Below are 18525 nucleotides of genomic sequence, written 5' to 3' on the forward strand. Positions count from 1 at the left end.
CAACTTCCCAACAGAAATAACCCAAAGGTGTTGGGGAATGGAGGGGACCTGGCTTTGAACCAGTGGCTTTCCTCTTAATATCCTTAAATAAGCTATTTGACCACAATGATCTTAACTTAATCCTCTCCAAAACAATCTATCCCACTATGATATTTATTCATTAGTCCTCAGCTCTACCTCAGGACATTTACAATGGTAAACACTCTTAAACTTAAACTCCGACAAGCTCCCTCATTCAACCTCTTGGCTTGAGAATCTTATATTATGTACTTCCTTACCACCTTAAGGTTTTAGTAAAGTATCCTTGATGCTCTAGGATCACTGGGCTCACCAACAGTGTTATGCTTCAGCGACACTGGAGTCCAGTTATACACCCTGCTGTGATTGTTTGAATTATAACATTTTTCAGTGTTTCTCATTACTTGGGCTGAGCACAGCCAAGATGGGTAGGGTTATACAAATGTACAAATTAGCTCTCGCCTTAAGTTATAGGGTGTGAACTTAATGACATCTCCTTAATTTTCCATTATTTTTAGTTTAATAATATGAAGGTTTATTTATTTATGTTTTGGGTTTTTTTGTTTTAACTGGCATGGCAACTTCTGAAAGAGTGACTTTTGCTTAAACATATTAACTATATTACAAAACTTTGTCAGTTAGCCTTATGGCAGATGTATGATATGGGTTCAGTAATGTCTTCCTGCACACACTGAACTGTTAACATATGAAGTCTTATGTCTTAGCTTGCCTCAAAAATAACCCAAGAGGCAGAGGGACTGTAGGGGCTTGGTGAATATGGTGAAGATGAAAGATTTATTGTGTGCTGTGGACAATTCTGAAAGGTGTAGGTGAGGTAATTACACTGTGCTTTTTGTTCCAGAAATTTCCAACATTTGAAGTCTAACATAAACTACTATTTCCAGAATTAAGATGAATGGAACTGGGGGATTGATCCAGTCAGTAACGTGCCCTCCTTACAAGCACGAGGATCTGAACTCACTTTGCAGCACCTACAAAAAGCTGCTGTGTGTGGTGGCACACGCTTGGGCCAGTCAGTCTAGCCTAATCAGTGAGTTTCAGATTCATGAGAGAACCTGTTCCAAAGGAGATGGACAGCCTCCCTGAGGATGGTAAGTAAAGTTGTCTTCAGGCACAAGCACACCTGCATAGATCCACACTCAGAAAATGAGAGAGAGAGAGAGAGAGAGAGAGAGAGAGAGAGAGAGAGAGAGAGAGAGAGAGAGAGAGAGAGAGAGAAACACACAACACACTGGCTTCAGCTTTGGGTCTTATATGAAGGTTTTCCTAAGCATCTGGGCAAGTCATTGCATTGTCATGCAGGTTGTTAGTCATTTGCCTTTAAGATCTAATTAGTAGTATTCTCTTACATATCACAATTTGTTTTCCATCATATGGTTCAGATCCGGGATAAAACGTTCCAATTTTCAGCATAATGTCCTAGATGTTTATAATAGATAGCATGAAAATTGTGTTTCCTAGTGGTTATTTCCAACATTTCCTTACATATTCTCTACTTAAAATTTTTAATTTTCCCCTGTAACACTAAGTACACTCAGTAACATGCCTAGTTATAAAGTGAGAATACTAGGTTGCTTTCTAGAAACTTAGTTGTTCAAAACATCATTACAATGCTCTATTTAATACCAAATGTGTAGCACAGTTTACCACATACTTTATCTAGGTGCTATCGTTTTTGTTTTGTCTTTTCTTTGTTTGAAACACAGTCTCTCCGCAAAGCCGTTGCTGTCCTGGGACTTACTATGTACACTGGTTTTAGCCTTGAGCTCACAGAGATCCACCTGTCTTCACCTCCCATGTGCAGTGCTAGGATTAAAGGTGTGAGCCACCATGCTCCGCCTATTCTTTTTTGTTTGGTTTTGGTTTTTGGAGAAAGTTTCTCTGTGTAGCCTTGGTTATCCTGGACTTGATTTGTCAACCAGGCTGGTCTTGAACTCACAGAGATCCCCCTGCCTCTGCCCCCGAGTGCTGGGGTTACAGGAGTCCACCACCTTTCCCAGCTTACTGTATTTCTTTATAATTTATTTTACATGCATGTATGTGTCTGTGTGAGGGTGTAAGCTCTTGGAGTTACAGACAGTTGTGAGCTGCCATGTGGGTACTGGGAATTGAACCGGAGTCCTCTGATAGAGCAGACAGTGTTCTTAACCACAGAGCCATCTTTCCAGCCCTCTATTTCTTAAAGAACAAAATGAACAGTCTTCAATAACTTGAATTTTAGGAAGAAAGCCTTTAATTGAGATTTTCTTACCAAGTTATGATTTAATATTTATCAGATATGTAAATATACAAACATTATATTTAACTTGTAAATAGATGACCTTACAAAATTACAACACACAGTAAATAAACCCCTCCCACATTTTATACAAACTACATGATTTTGATATACAAAGATTTTGTTTTTAATTCCATTGACAATGTACAACCAAGACTATTTACAATGTAAGGGGAAAAAAAATCAAAATCAAAAACAAAAACATGTATATAAACCACAATTCAACATTCTGCTACTGGCAGCCACTACAGTTTAGGAGGTAGCTTTAATTAAATGAAATGAACAGAAGCCACATTTCCCAACTTGTGTTCTAAAAATAATTTACATAAGATAAAAATTCATCATATGCACAGTATGTACAATTCAATCAAGCTGCAATCTAGCTTAAGTTTTCGCTTAACCAGGATAAGTAAGATGGCAGTGGGTTTGCTACTGACTTAACACAGTGTTAAGTCTTCTTATAGGAACACATCAGGAGCCTGTAGGGAAGAATCAAGTAAATTTTAAAAATTTAAAGACATAGGACAAGCCTTGATTCCCCCACCCATAAAATGTGTCTTGTTTAATCAAAGCACATAGCATCTGAGCTACTATTGATTTTTTTTTTTTTAATTATAGGAGGGAAAAATGTATGGAAGTTTTCATAAAATAGCACAGGAGACTCCAGCTCATTAAAAAAATAATAATTTTAAGTGCTTTGTGTCATGATTATTTCCAATTTCTTACAATTACATAAAATTACTTGAGTTTACTTCTTATGTAATCAAAACTACAGATAACATGTCAACAAAATTGGATATGTCAGTGCAGCCAATGGCGTTAGGAAGTGTCAGTGGGATCCTTCCATGGAGCCATCACACCCCGTGGATACTACTAAAATCACAATTTTACTTAGTGGTTTAGTGATCTCTGCTAAACCCACATAGCAATTAGCCTTTTGCTTTGTCCTAGTACTGTGAATGTAACACACCCGGGGGTGGGGCAGGAGGAGGTCACTGTATGAACAAAAAACATGTTCTGCTATTAAAAAAATCTAACAGCTGTTAATATTATACTCAAAACATCTCCAGGTTTTAGATTTATAAATCATTTGAAGAAAACATTTGATTTATGGACATAGAAAACACATGAAGGTACTGCCTGTTTGAACTCTTATAGCTATCGCTGGGAGACAATCCCTTTTTTGGCCCTGAAGTAAATCTTCCTGAGATTAATGATGAAACATTAGATAAAATCAGCAAGACTTTTTCTTAGTTTTATAAATTCACATTTTCATTTAAAATATATTAACAGCTGTCCTTTTTCTTGTGCTTAATTCGGAAATAGCTTGAACTTTGCACTTGATGGATCAGGAAAAAAAAAAACAACCAAACCTAATTTTATATTGCTATGCCATACATCACATTACTTTTAAGTTGTACTTCTTTCAAATGGAGCACACATTACTGGGACATCACAATTTTTCCAACAATTTGTAATTTGGGCATCCATTCTTGACAAATGTCTGGCTTGAGAAATAAACTGCCACCTTCTTCCCCTTCTGCGTTGACACCAGGCAGCGAGCGATCACAGAAGTGCTGCCCAGATGAAAGGTCAAAGGACAGACAGCTCACTGAATCCTGTGATTTGGCTGATGCAGGGAAACAGTTACAGACACCGTAGTTCAGTCTCTGACTCTTGGTAGATTATACGCATAGCGCACCAGAGGGAATCCGCGACTCTGGTAGAAGCAGGCTCGTCCACAGGCCTGCACCTGGTCAGAGCTGTCTGAGACAAAGGAATCTTCTTCATCTGCATAGTCAGAGTGGGCCGACTGTGTTCCACAATCGGACCAGTAGGCCTCTGGTCTTTGGCAAGAGGCCACTGTCAATACAGGGCAACTGTGCGATTTTATTAAGTGTTTGCACGATACTGGTTTTGTCAAAAGAAATGACTCACAGCAGTCACACACCGTCAGGTTACCCTGCAAGTGGGGATACATGCCACAGTCATAGTAGAAATCCTGTTCCCCACAACCTTGGCTGCTGATGGAGACGGAAACAGATCCGTGTTTCCTAGTAACACGCCGCTTCAGTAGCTTCCAGTCTTCCTTAAACTTTGGGTTGAAGAAAACGTAGAGGACTGGATTCAGGCAAGAAGGCAACGGGAAGAATATCAGTGTAACAGACTTCATTATCTCGGGGCTGATAGAGATTGCCGTGATCAACGGTGCAAACGAGAAAAACGCAACAGGGCAGAAGAAGATACAGTTGGTGAAGATCAGCCAAGCAACGTGCTTAATCATGCTAGATTGGGAGTTTTCTGACAGGTCTTCTTTCTCTAAGTTGCAGTAGAGTTTAGTGTAGATAACGGCCATTAATAAAAATGCTAGCGAGTTTAATAGCACTAAGGTCACGGTAAATCCTAACGCCGGTGTTTCTCCTGTAGGAAATGGCAAACACAAGGGAGATGCAGAATATTCCCCTCCGTGGAAAAGGGGGAAACAGCCTGCCACTGCAGCACCCAGCAAAGCTACGAGGGCAGCGATCCGGAAGTGTCTAAGGTGACTGCTTTTCCCGTTTTTCACTACATCCTTTGCAGACACACTTCTCTCCACAGCTGCCAGCGTTAAAAGGAATACGGCGCTCTCTGAGGAGAAGACCGCCAGAGACCCAGCTACCTTGCAGCCACTGCCAGTTTCCCACCAAATGCCAAATTCGGCAAACCGGCCCCAGGACACAGCATCAAGAAAAGTAAGGATGCCAGTGTAGATGCCCATAAGTAAGTTAGACACAGAAATCAAGCCTATGAAGAGCTTGGAGGCAGGCAGTGACGAACAAGATGCAAACACTGTTACAATGACAAGCAGGTTGAAAAGCAAGGCGACCAGGAAAATGAACCACACTGTCAGGCGAATCATCCAGCTTCCCAGTAAATATTCACAGGGCTTAAAAGCACCTAGAAATGAAAAAGAAAGGGTTCAATGAAACCTAGAGAAAACCATGGCTCATATAGTCTGGCTTAGAAATTAAATAGAGAATAAGCCTGTCACCTGCACTGTAAGATTACTACTTCTAAGACATGTTTATTTATTTAAAAAATAACTCTCCTTAATTTTTGAAATTAAATATTTGGAAGCACCACACATATATAACTGTAAGAAAATTCAACCTTAGGTAAACTATAGAAAGTGTGTATTAACACACACACACACACACACACACACACACACACACACACACACATTTGCATATGGTCCAAATACTGAAATCTGCAACCATATGGCTTATATCTTACTGTTCTCCCTCTTATAGACCTCTATAGATTCCATCCTATCCCTGTGGATAATAATGCCTGTTACATAAAGATTTGCAGCTTACATAGAATTACATGCTTAAGCAGCTGCCAGGTATATTGTCAAGATTTCAGTAAACACTAGCTCCCTTCCCTTGCTAGTCTCCAAGCACTTTGTAATTATGTATGTACACATATTTTTTTAAACACATTTTTCTCCATTTCTCATGGCTTTCAAAAGCAATCTGAAGAGGCAGGTGAAGAGAGGCACAATTAACTTAGTCTTCAAAGAAACTTGACATATGAAAGCCTTTAATTGACATGGCAAATGTTACTCACTAAGCTAGTATAGCTGCATATATAAACCACAGATATTAACTGTTTATAAATAAGTTTGGTATAAAGACAGCCTATTAAGAAACAGATTGGGTTTCAGTGAACTCATTTAGCAGCTGAACTGCTTGTCTGTCTGTCTCTCTCTCTCTCTCTCTCTCTCTCTCTCTCTCTCTCTTTTTTTTTTTTTTAAGCAACACAGGGTCTCCCTATCACCTGGCTGTCCTGGAATTGGCCATGTAGACCAAGCAAACCTTGAACTCACAGAGATTACCCTGTTTCTGCCTCCCAAAACTGAGATTAAAGGTATAAGCAATCATTCTGGCTGAACTACTTGTCTTAGACATTAATTTACACATGCTAGTTATATCACAAATAGTGTTTTGGTTATAAATTAAAAATTAAATATTTGACTACGAAACAAGAAAACATGTATTATAGTTGGCTAAAGGCATATTTTATTTTTCTGAGTATTCATAAACACATATATTCAATAAAGTATCCTATTTTTAAACAATTTTTTAAACAATTCCACGTATGTTTAACTATTTCGCAGTTAGGGAGTATGCATGCCACAGTGCATGTGTGAAGGTCACAGAACAACTTGCCAGCCTTGATTCTCCCCTTATACCATGTATGCCCTGGGGATTGAATGCAGGTCATCAGGCTTGGCAGTTAAATGCCCTTAGCCCCCGAGCCATTTCACCAGCCCCATCTTAAATCATATACAGTCAATTCTACACATTTAAAAAAAAATTTTGCATAACATAAACTTTTGAAGTTGTGCTGCACTACCCTTGGGAAGTCCTACAAGAAAGCACTTTATTGCTTTTAGTTATGAACCAGGACTCAGACCTCTTTAAAAAGAAGAGCAGAGCTGGGTGAGAGGACACACACCTTTAACCCCAGCACTCTGGAGGTAGAGGCACATGATTTCTGAATTTGAGGCCAGCCTGATTTACATAGTGAATTCTAGGCAAGCCAGAGATATACAGTGGGATCTTGTCTCAAATAAAACAAATAAACAACAGCCCCAAACAAGCAATACAAACTAGAAGAGATCTCTTCTGGTAAGGTCACCACCTTTGGGAACTGTTTCTCGGATGGGTGAAGCCACTTTCCTAACAAATGGACTCTGTCTTTGGGAGCCTACAGCTTCCTTCAGAAGGCATCTGATTCTATAGCAGGATGAAGTCTATTCTGGACGGCTGCTGTCTTAGCACGTGTGTCAGTATCTACGTGCTTCTGCACCTCAGCTGGAAAGAAATCCATCTTCTTTGGTAGAGCAGGCAGAATATGCCATTATAATCACAAGGAACTATGTGACATCAACATAATAACTTTCCTGGATCTAATAAGGAAGAGCCAGGTGTGGTGGCGCAGGCCTTTGATCCCAGCACTCAGGGAGGCAGAGGCAGGCTGATTACTCTGAGTTCAAGGCCAGCCTGTTCTACAAAGTGAGCCCAGGACAGCCAAGGCTACACAGAGAAACCCTGTCTAACATAACAAAACAAAACAAAAACAAAAACAAACACACACACACACACACACACACACAGTAAATCAGAAAGAATGACAAAAAAATTAAGGAGTTAAGGTGCTAGTCCAGCTGGTAAAGTGCCTGCTGACAAGAATGTGGGCCAGAGTTTGGGTCGTCAATAACCTTGTAAAAAGCCTGCTGGCATAAAGGCCTAGGTCTGTTACTCTAGCACTGGGGGCGGTGGGGTAAACAGGTGGATTGCTGTAGCTCACTGGCCACTGGGTCTAGCCAAATCAGTACATCCCAGGTTTAGCAAGAGACCCTGACTCAAAAAATGTGGTGAGGGTAAAAGAAACAGACACCTGACACTGACCTCTGGCCTCCATACACAGGTTGCACACACTCACACGAACACATCCCTGTTCAACTCCACAGTGACTTATGGAGCTCATTCTCAAAAGTGCACTAGTCTGAGCTAAAAAAAATGGCTCTATCAGGTCATGCAATCCCTCCCCTACCTATAGAAATTATATCCATCTCCAGACATTTTAGGTCTATTTAACCCAATACTACTTTAAGTGAGAAATTACAGTCACATAGATTGGGTACTACCTGTTGAAGGCGTACAGTGGATAATTATTTGGCTATGTTCTTCATTTTCAGCAGCATTGGTGACATTTGTTGCATCAGTGGCACCTGAATATAAAATAAAGTATACTGAATTTAAGTTGACTGTTCACAAGGACCAAATTTCCCTACAGTTTTTCCTTTACATGACTAAGGCACAATCAGCTTATAAGAGGCTTGATAGCATGAAACATGCTGGTAAAAAGCATTGTTGGGTGGGGGCAGGGGGAATGGGAAGGGCATTAGGGTTGGACATGAATAAGATACATTATATACATGTATGAAATTGTGCAAGAATATATAAAATATTATTTTTTTGTGCAGATAATGCTATTTTACTCAGATTTTGTACTGATCCTTTTCCAACTGATTATAGGAAGGACAGGTTGATTAATGTCGTAGGGAGTTCTCAGTTAGAGTGGACACACTTGCCTTTCTCCTTTGTCACACTGTGGTCTTGGAGGCTGTTATCTTCTGTGTTTAAATTTGCATAAGAGTCACACCCCCAAAATGCACAACACTGATAAGCATATGGTACTGATAGAGACCTGGGAAAAGAATTGTAAAACACACACTGAATACCAGACTCACAGACAGGACTCAGTCCTGCAAAAAACACTGAATCCAGCCAAGTCACGAGAAACACCTGGCACTTGCCTTCAGTTGGCTATATACCCTCCCCAGACCAGTTTCCTCAGAGTTCTGGTAAAGCTCATGAACAGAGCTGAAGCTTTCCCCTTTTATGAGTTGTTTCTTAATATCCGGATGCAAACCAAGCCATATGTTAAAATTTCACAACCATAATCAACTTAAAGTAAATATCTCAGTGATCCATTTGTGCATGTCTGAACCTTGTCCAGTGTATCATAGGGAATGGATAGCTTATTTAAAATCAATACCCCAGGTCATCTGTTGCTTTGCAACATTAGTCAGCTTTGCTTTGCTCATATAAATGAAGCGAACACATTCTCTCTTTGTACAAGAATATGCTCAAGCCCTTTGCCTGCTGCAGTTAATGAACCCCTACAAATCTGCAGTCTCTAGGACATGTGATGGCACTGTGCCAGCTTCCTGTCAGTTCGCACTTAGGACATTTCCGGTATCTTGTTGCTAATGACAAGTCCATTTAAAAAAAAAAAAGCTGACAAAACATCTTTCTGAGAGTATCCAGAGCTTAATTCATGCGCTTGACAACTGTGATACAGTGTTCATGTTCTCTTTTGCCCAAATTTGCAAGGGTTAGAGATAGAAAATACTCCTACAATCTATCAGGAAAACCTAGAAACCACAGGGAGGGAAAAAAAAAAAAAGGAGGCTTAGTAATTTGGGGCCTACCATAACTAACAGAAAGGAAGAACGAGCACAAACACACCTGAGATTAGCAAAGTCTCTGGCTGACAAGGCGTCTTTCAGCTTGAAGTTGCCCACGAGTTTTAGTTGATTGAGCCCACTCAGGCCTTCCGTAGGAAGTGAAGTTAATTCGTTGAAACTTACATCCCTGAAATGTGAAAAGATTACCTCTCTAAGATACAAATCACATGCAAGTATCTCTGTTGGGCTGCCAAGACGCCAGGAAGGGCACTGTGAAGCCAGACAGCCTGTGTTCAGTCCCCAGAAACCACACAAGAGAAGTAGAGAACCCATTCTCAAAGTTGGCACATGCAGAATGTGCACTCGGGTGCGTGTGTGCTCACATGCTCACACACCACACACACACACACACACACACACACACACTCTCTCTCTCTCTCTCTCTCTCTCTCTCACACACACACACACACACACACACACACACACAGTAATACAAGGAGATATAAAAATATATATTAACATCATAAATATTAGATATTTATGACTATATAATTTTATCTTACATATAACATTAGAAAATATGAGGTATATTTTAGATAAGTAAAATGAAGCCTTAGATGTGTTAAAAAGACAGCTCTAACACAGGACTTGACATCTAAGAAGCTGTTACTTCTTGTGCCCATATCATCATGGTGTAGCATTTATATAGGAAAGAACCAAATAAATATTTTGTCTGACCCCAGGTTTTGTAGACGACTCACTACTTTCATGATGCTACAGCGAGCAGCCATCCATTTACTTACAGGTTAGTAATTGTCCCAAGTTTAGCAAAAGCTCCACTGTGAATTTCTTGGATCAGGTTTCTACTCAGATCTCTGTAATTACAAGAGCATCATGTTAGTTATTTTACGTAAATACTCAAAACTCCAGTCAGCTACTCAGACTACACGTTATAATCTGAGGGAGTAACACAATATCCCTTAAACAAGAGCTTCTGTTTTGCCCAACATTTTTCAAATGTTCACAGTCACTGCCTCTCTTTTACAACAGTCTTCTTAGACTATGTCCCCTAGATCAATAATTGCAGCTGGCATCTCTTTGAAACCAGTTGTGAATTTTCTCTATTTTATCATTCTGGTACCAGTTTCAAAATAGCGTTGATAATGATATCTCCTTTGATACTATTAACCAGGGCAAGAAAAGCTAAAATCTTGACTAAGCCTAAAAAAAAGAAAAAATAAATGGGCTCCATAATGTTTGCTTTCTCAAAGCTTAGTTGTAAGGCCCCACAAGAAGGCAAATAATCAATAAGCAAACAAGAACGCTCCAAAGGGCTTCCGATATCACTCTTCCCCAAAGCAGGAAATCAAACTCCTAACAATGTTAGAACTAGCCTTACTTTACAGAACACACCCTGACAAATTCTGATACCACAGCATTAATAAGCCACAGACACAGTTTCACATTTAAACAGGACCTTAACGTTAATTAAAAGACTGGATTAATTCATAGCACATGTCCTGGGTAACAGAAATTCAAATGACCAGCTTTCGGTTGTCATTTGTCAGTGCTCTAAAAGTGATGGCAGATCGAAACTGGCCATGTCCCTTGGAGAATGAACTCAAGCTGGTGTCTAGGAGGCAAATACTCTGCTGTCAAGCCAGAACTCTAGCCTGTTTTATTTCTTAAAGCGGACCTACTAGAAAAACAGATTCAATAGGTGTAATTTCTCCTACATCAATTTTTCAAACATTGTATTTAAAAACTGAGCATTAATTGAGTGCATTATATTTTCTGTACAGTCACCTCCATGTTCCCAAGTTTAGTAGAGTACAAGGCACAAATAAATACACACTCAAATATAAGTGTTTTAAATGGGCACACCTGCTTCGAATGAACTATGTTTGATAAGGTACTAGAGAGCAAGGCCAGGACATGGTTTCTTCTGCTATTGATCAGTTGTCCCATGGCATGAGAAAAATCAGCTTAAATCAACATTTTTAACAAGAGGCCTGGCTGTGTTCCCATAATATTCGTAATTGCAGGAGGCAAGCTGCAGACAGCATTTGGGTTGAGATCAGCCCACCCTTGCTCTAATGAAGCACCAAGCCTCGCTGTAACTTTAAAACAACTAAGTTTCTTCTTTGAAATTAAAAACATTTCACCGTCTGAGGAGCAAGATCAATGAGCTATAAGGAAAAGTACTAAAAGTGCACACTCTTTGTGAAGTATCATAAGGCAAAGTCTAAATGATGTTTATAAAATAGGAGTCATTTTCCAAGTGTTGATAACAATATGAAAATCATTGTGGCAGTTTTAATTATCAACTTGGCACAATATGGACTCACGTCAGAAAGAAGTCTGAATGAGGGGCTGTCGGCTTGTGGGTGTATGCATAGGGGATTCCCTTGATTACATTAACTGAGGTGTGAAGACCCACCCATTGCGGATAGCACCAGTTCCTAGGCAGAGATCCCGGATGGTACAGAGTGGAGAAGAAGGCTAGCAGGTCAGGCGGCACTCACTAAAGTCTCTCTGCCTGCACTGCAGACATGATGCAGCCAGCCTCTTTCAGTTCCTGCCTCCTTGACTTCCCTGCAGTGACCATAACCTGGCACTTTGAGCCAAACCAACTCATTCTTCCTTAAGTTGCTTTTGTCAGGGTATTTTATCACAGTAAAAGAAAACCTAAGACAATCATGCTATGTAAATTTAGAGCTTGACAAAGCTTTTGTCTTTAATAATCACAGACAAACTTACAGAATCCTTAGGGATGCTAGGCCTTGAAAAGTATTTTCCTTTATTATGTAGATTTGATTACGCTGCAATGAACTGTAAAAAAAAAAAAGGATGGGAGAAGAGAGGCAGGAGGATAGAGAGAAATTAATAAACAAGGAATAAAAGGAAAAATTCTATTTTTAAAAAAATATGTTCTGTTAAGTTTTTCTAAATTTAAATATGCATATGTAACATTGATCATCTTGGAAGTGAAAGCTGTAATTTCTTTATCTAGAAAATGGGAAGGTTAGCTGAATTGATATTCCATCTCGAGTTATACCGAGAGTTAATTGGTACCCTCTCTAAATCCCCTATCTAGTCTCACTTAGATATGGGAGGAGAAAGATGACATAGTGAGAAAAGGCATAAAAAGTAGCATAGGAAGGAGGGGGAGGAGCATAGGCTGAAGAAGAGGAGGAGGAAGAAGAGGAAGAGGAGAGAGAAGAAGGGGAGGGGAAGAGAAGGTAGGGGAAGAGACAGGAGAAAAGAGAAGAGTGGAGGAGGCGGGAGGAGGGAGAAGGGAGAGAGGAGAACAGAAAGAGAGAGAACTGCCCTGACTCCCAGCATGCTGACACTAGGATTCAGAACTGCTCGCATCAGTAGCCAGAACCCATTTTCCTGCTTCCAGTATGACGACCCTTTGGCATCTGACAGAATGTCTAATAGATCGAAACCTTTTCCTAAGCAGGAAAGCAAAATTGTAAGACACAGCAGATTTAGTTCCATGTCTAGGAACATACCCTCAAATCACTGACATTCTGGAGTGAATGAAGCAGAAACAAAAACATCTCCAACCAAACTGAAACTGTGCCATAACAGAAACATCAAGACTGGATAAAGTTGATGTCAAGTCACATCTCCCAGGAAACAGAAAAACCTCACATTGTTATAAATCATGAAAGAAATGCTCACTGCACTAACACATCAGATACAAGAACATTTTATTTACAGAGACATTGGACTAGATGAAATTCTGATTTCTTGCAACAATCCATCACAGCAAATGAGCAGTGAACTAACAGTACAGCACAGCAGAGTAAGCCAGAGGCCAACTTACATTTCTTCCAAAGCATGACAGCCAGTGAAGCTCGGAAGGTCTCTTATATTGTTGTAAGATAAGTCCCTAGAAACAACAGAAACACTTGATGCCTCTATTAAAATACTATATTAACACTGCTGTGCCTAGAAGTATTGAAGGCAGCACCGTCTTCAAAAGAGCATAGCTGAACAAGAAAAGCTTTTGTTTCCTTGATACTGTAGGCCTCTACTACAAACTTGAACTAAAGTACACACTGTTGAGTATAGACAACATAAAACATGCTAAAATATATCAAAGTTCTACAATATATATAAAATATAACAAGACATGCGTGAAGTCTGTGTTTTTTAAGAACTTTTATTTTTCCAATACATCATTATATCATACATTATGCTGTCCTTTAATATCTTTATTACATCTTTCAGATCATTTATATGAAATTATGTCAGAGAAGTTAACATTTGGTGTCACTGGGCTTTTCCCTCAATCACAGTCACCATATTTAAGTTAGAAGGTGCACTGTAGTATAACTAATTACTCAGTCAGTCTGTCCTTTACTCTGTTACTACCTCACTCCAGTACTTAACGAATCAGTATCTAACTGCTCTGGAGAGAGCTCTATAACTTCACGTTTAGTTTGTAGGTCAGCTTGCAAATTTTAGAGAGCTACAAGCAGTTCATTCTTGATTCAGGAAAGCAAAGCTTCATGGTCTGCTTAGCTATGACTGAAAGAGGAAAATGTGCATGGTGTCCAAGAGGAAAGCAGAATAGCAACTACCTGGTCTCTTGGGTTATTTTGCACCAAATAAAGTAACAAAATGATCAAATAATATACAATCCTAAAGCCAAGTTCAGATGCTCCCTAGCTTGTGAAGTAAACGCTCCTTATTTACGTGGAAGAAACAAACATGAGCTAATCAAACCGCAACCACCTTATAAACATAGTTTGCTGAAAAGAAAAGTGAGCACCTGCAAAGCGCACAGACGAAAGGGATATGGAGGAGAGAAAAACGCAACTTACAGGGTCCTCAGCATCTTTTGGTTTTGGCACAGATCATCAGGTATGCTGCTTATCTTTGTTCCTGTCAGGGTTCTGTGGACAAAACCAATTGTTCGTCTAAGAGACAGTTCAAGTCGGGATAGTAAGCAAAGCATCCCTCTCATATACAAAAACCGAATGGCCGCACATTAGCGGTATGTGCCTGTGCAGCCCTCTGCCTAACTAACAACTACCGGTAGGCACGTGGGGAGGTGAACTAGTTCTCAATATACCATCCTCACTCACAGTACTGAAAAAGAGCTGTGGCACGAGATGTTAACACTGTCCAGGTGACGGCCTAGGTTGTAGGAATACAGCCTGTCATCTCTTGTCACACCCAACACATGTGAAAGCACCCCAGAACCCTGCGGCGAATCCTGTTTCCACCTTTTCTTCGTCAGCCCCTTCATCACTCTGAAGCGTTCCTACTCTCCTCCCTGCTGCTTTTCCCATCTGGAGTCAGATTATTATTATTATTATTATTATTATTATTATTATTATTATTATTATTTCTAATAAGTCCAGGATTTGACCCTTTCTCTCCATTTTGTTTTGTTTTGTTTTGTTTTCCTGCTAGGCAGATCGAGGGTGAAATAGTTCAATATTTCAGAAAGCAGCAAAGAGTCTGACCATGCCCTTTGTTCCAGAAGAACTCCAATACGGACTGAAAGCCTAGAGTAAAGTTTACTGGTTGGTGTATCTAGTCCCTGGCTTTGACCAGGACCTCACTGTTCTGCATCTTCATCTCTTTACTGGACTCTCCTCACACTACCTGGCTCAATATTCTCAACACGCACAAACGACCTTAGGACCAGATTGGAACTCTTTTTCTCGGTGGTTCCCAACTTCTTTAATCCCCTACCTTAGCATCCATGAAAATCTTTACACTTATACAGCACACCATAGCAATAAGTCTCCTACAGATAATGGGCCCGGGCTGCTACTAAGCTGGCTAGCTAGAGGGCTGAAAACAAGATCTCGGACATACCCGTACTCCATTCACACTCACTAGGAGTCTTTCCTACAGTCAGATGTGCAGGGGTTCAAGACTTGGTCATTTAAAAGTCTGGTCCCAGATAATTTTTCAACTGACATCATGCCATATTCCCATCCCATTATAAACATGTGATTCTTATCTGTATTTGATTATCTGTATGACACCTTTGGTCTTCCCAGTCCCAGCTGCTTTCTAAGTGGAAGTCTCAATTCTTGACATTATTCAGTTTTCAAATGTTGTATCTCCTCCATGAAGGCTTTTCTGATGATCAATACCAGTTGATCCTGCTTTTGAATTTCTGAGGTTTTGCTTCTAACTAGCCATTTAGTTGCTACCTTCTGTTCTCAGAGGCCTTTTCGGACCCTGCCCACACTGGAGGCTCCACTCTGCCTGAGCTAAGTGATCTCAAGCCTACACTCGCCTCCAAGCTTCACAGTCATGAAAGGAGTCTGAACAAATGATCACGAAGCCATGCCCATCACTGAAGAGCCCTGGCACTCCGCTAGCACACTGGACTGCAAGGCTGTCTTTACATGACCCTCCTTTAAAGCAGCACACATACAGACTCTCCAGATGGACGGTTCCAGTCAGGTTGGGGAACCACTGCACCAGGCTTGCACCACGAATGACTCTAAGAAATTGGGGAGAGAGAAAAAAGGTAACTTAAAATAATAAACAGTTTTCCTTACATAGTACTTTCATTTTTTTAATCTTAAATTACAACATTATAGCCAAATATAACTGGTTTCATATCGTGAAGGTTCTTGAAAATGTGATAATGTGGACAGGTACTCAGATAAATAGTCACTGTAAATTATTAGTTATCCTTTGAAATGTCACATAAAGGGCAAGGGAGAGATACTTGTTTTCTGAAGCTGCAATAAGAATTCTTGTGTTTGACTTAGCAAACTGCATAAATATTCAGGCATGTTTTCAAACTTGCATAATACTTACAAGGAATGCAGATCAGACAGGTTGTGAAATGCGGAGTTCCCCACAAAAGACAGAGGATTATCATACAAGTGGCTGTGAAAATATCCAAGGAAGGCAATGTTTTCATATGTGTATGAGCATTGAGGTTACATCCAGGTCCCCTGTGTCCATACAGGGTTGTTTTTCCTCCTAACGCAGATGCCTGGCATTTCCAGACATGGCTGCACATGGTGATGTACACGAGGAAACTTTCAAAAACACTTACATAGTTCTTAACCGTGGATTACCACCGAACGCTCCATCAGGGATAGCAGAAATCGAGTTACTGTGAAATCCCCTAGGATGATAGGAGAAAAACAAAACACTTTGAAACAAGTTAGAACCAGAGTGCCCACTGCTGTTCAGCATTACGTAAACCAGAACTGATAGTGGTAACATAAACATCATTAAAACTGAGAAACCCGAATTTTGAACTCCATGTCATCCTTTACTGGATTTTACTCCACTCTCTTTAAGCCCACTCCTTTGCCTGGTGTCTCACTGGCCCCTTGTTGCTTCATCATCAAAGACAGCATGAAGGTCTCTGTTGAAACAAGCTCCAAATCTCTATCCTAGAAGCCTGTATTTTACCTCTGCAATGTGACCTTTCTACTCAAGACACAGTCTCTCTTGCGCCATACACATCCTTATCTTGACTCAGACAAACCCAGCCCCAGATGTTCCTTCATCCCGTTCACTCGTTTAAGTTTTCCTACCCTTTAGGTCTGGTCAAATTCCTTTCTTTTGGTGATGCATTTTCCAATGGCCCCAGGCTTTAGTGAAATCTTTTTGTGGAATGATTTATTTGCTGTATTTACTCACACCTGATATCTATTTGGGAATAGATCTGCCTATAATCATGCTCTGCTTTTCCAGCAAGGCTAAGATTACAAACTCCTTCAGGTAGACTGTGCCTCATGCCTTTTAGTTTCAATAGCATCTAATACTGAACTATTGTATGCTCACAACCATTTGTGCTGGCTAATACACTCTGAATTGTGGACTGACTGAGTGTCTTTGTATGTGTTATACATCTATGTAATTAGAAGGAGATGATCCAAGATCTTATTACTAGAGTATTTTTATGATGAGTGCAGGATGCTCACAATAAAGAGAAAAGGCTATACTCACAGTTCTTTTAGGCTGGGAAGGGCTTTAATAGCCTGAGGAAATTCATCCAAGTTATTATAATTCAAGTCCCTAGAAAAAATTTGGGAGAAAATATCTAAGAATAGTGAATAGAAGTCATAGTTCACAAGACATTCTGATATAAACCCATGTTAAAAGATCACAACCTGTAGTTGGAAATCTTTCTTTCCTAACTATATTGCCATTCAAAACCCTACAGAAACTTAATTTACACATTTTTAGAGAATATTAAATAGGAAAAGTTATCTTCTAGGTTTTTAGGTTAATAAATGTGCAAACTCAGAACTGTCAGATCACACGTCATTGCATGATTAAACACATGAATCTTGTGTCATTTCTTGGAAAATTCACAATCAAGTAGCAGTTTTGAATATCCATGTACAGGTGACTAGAGAATGAAACAGAGGTGTCCCATGAAGAGCCCTGCAATTGTGGAATACGAACTTGAAATGAGAAGCCAAGGGACAGACCAGAGTTGCTCTCATGCAGCTCATGAGTTACTGACAATGTTATATTCATTAGGATGAGATTCAGCCATAGTGGTCTGACAAAGCAGCCAGGTCTAGTTGAAGAGTGTCTACATTTTAATTTCTCTTAGCATAAAGACCATGATGGCATATGGTTACTGTGGCTGATTTCAGAGAGAGAGAGAGAGAGAAGAAATTAAAAGCCTAGCTCCTTCGAAATCTATTGTTTCCTTTTCTATTCAGAAGAAAAAATGACAGGTAAAAAGTAAATTAACTGGGAAGAAGAGATTTAATTTTAATATCATCTGAATAGCATACATGAACTAGCTTTTATTTACCACTTGGTAAAAATTACACCTAGCAGAGTAGATCTGAGATTAGAGCTATATTCCTCCAATTTTAACATTCAAATATCTATTAGTGTCTATTATTTAATTGTTTTGACAGGTGGAGGAAGGTCCTATAAGACTTGAATTCTTCTCAACAGTTCAGTTAACCAGAAATTTCAGTTCATCAAAATACTATAGATCATAAGTTTTCCAGTTAGGCCTTGGCATCCAGAGGAGACATTCTCTGAAACCACTTAGTATATCACAACAGCAAACATCATGTGCAGGCCAAAGGGATTCAGCCAGTAGGAACAGAGGATCATACAAATTTTCAAGACATTTATTTGTTACATTTCAGCATATAAAAGCAGACATGCTATTCCAACCCAATTTAAACAATTAGCTATGTTACTG

The 18525-nt window shown here is 39.7% G+C and overlaps 1 protein-coding gene across 2 annotated transcripts in view; it reads right to left on the minus strand.

The window, feature by feature from the left end:
* Window positions 1-2249: 2249 nt before the first annotated feature.
* The window catches only part of LGR4 (leucine rich repeat containing G protein-coupled receptor 4), a gene marked incomplete at its 5' end in the record, with an annotated part of 97358 nt that continues 81082 nt past the window's right edge, over window positions 2250-18525 (minus strand). For both annotated transcript variants that reach the window (XM_084774730.1, XM_084774731.1), the window contains 12 exons: window positions 2250-5254; window positions 8016-8099; window positions 8463-8578; window positions 9403-9528; window positions 10145-10216; window positions 12102-12173; window positions 13177-13242; window positions 14180-14251; window positions 15757-15825; window positions 16149-16220; window positions 16393-16464; window positions 17298-17366. In XM_084774730.1, coding sequence (XP_084630856.1) covers window positions 3981-5254; window positions 8016-8099; window positions 8463-8578; window positions 9403-9528; window positions 10145-10216; window positions 12102-12173; window positions 13177-13242; window positions 14180-14251; window positions 15757-15825; window positions 16149-16220; window positions 16393-16464; window positions 17298-17366 — 2164 coding nt within the window. In that variant the 3' untranslated portion in view covers window positions 2250-3980. The remainder of the gene's footprint in view (window positions 5255-8015; window positions 8100-8462; window positions 8579-9402; window positions 9529-10144; window positions 10217-12101; window positions 12174-13176; window positions 13243-14179; window positions 14252-15756; window positions 15826-16148; window positions 16221-16392; window positions 16465-17297; window positions 17367-18525) is intronic.

Source organism: Acomys minous, assembly GCF_964271855.1.
Source record: "Acomys minous genome assembly, chromosome: 3".
NCBI lineage: Eukaryota > Metazoa > Chordata > Mammalia > Rodentia > Muridae > Acomys > Acomys minous.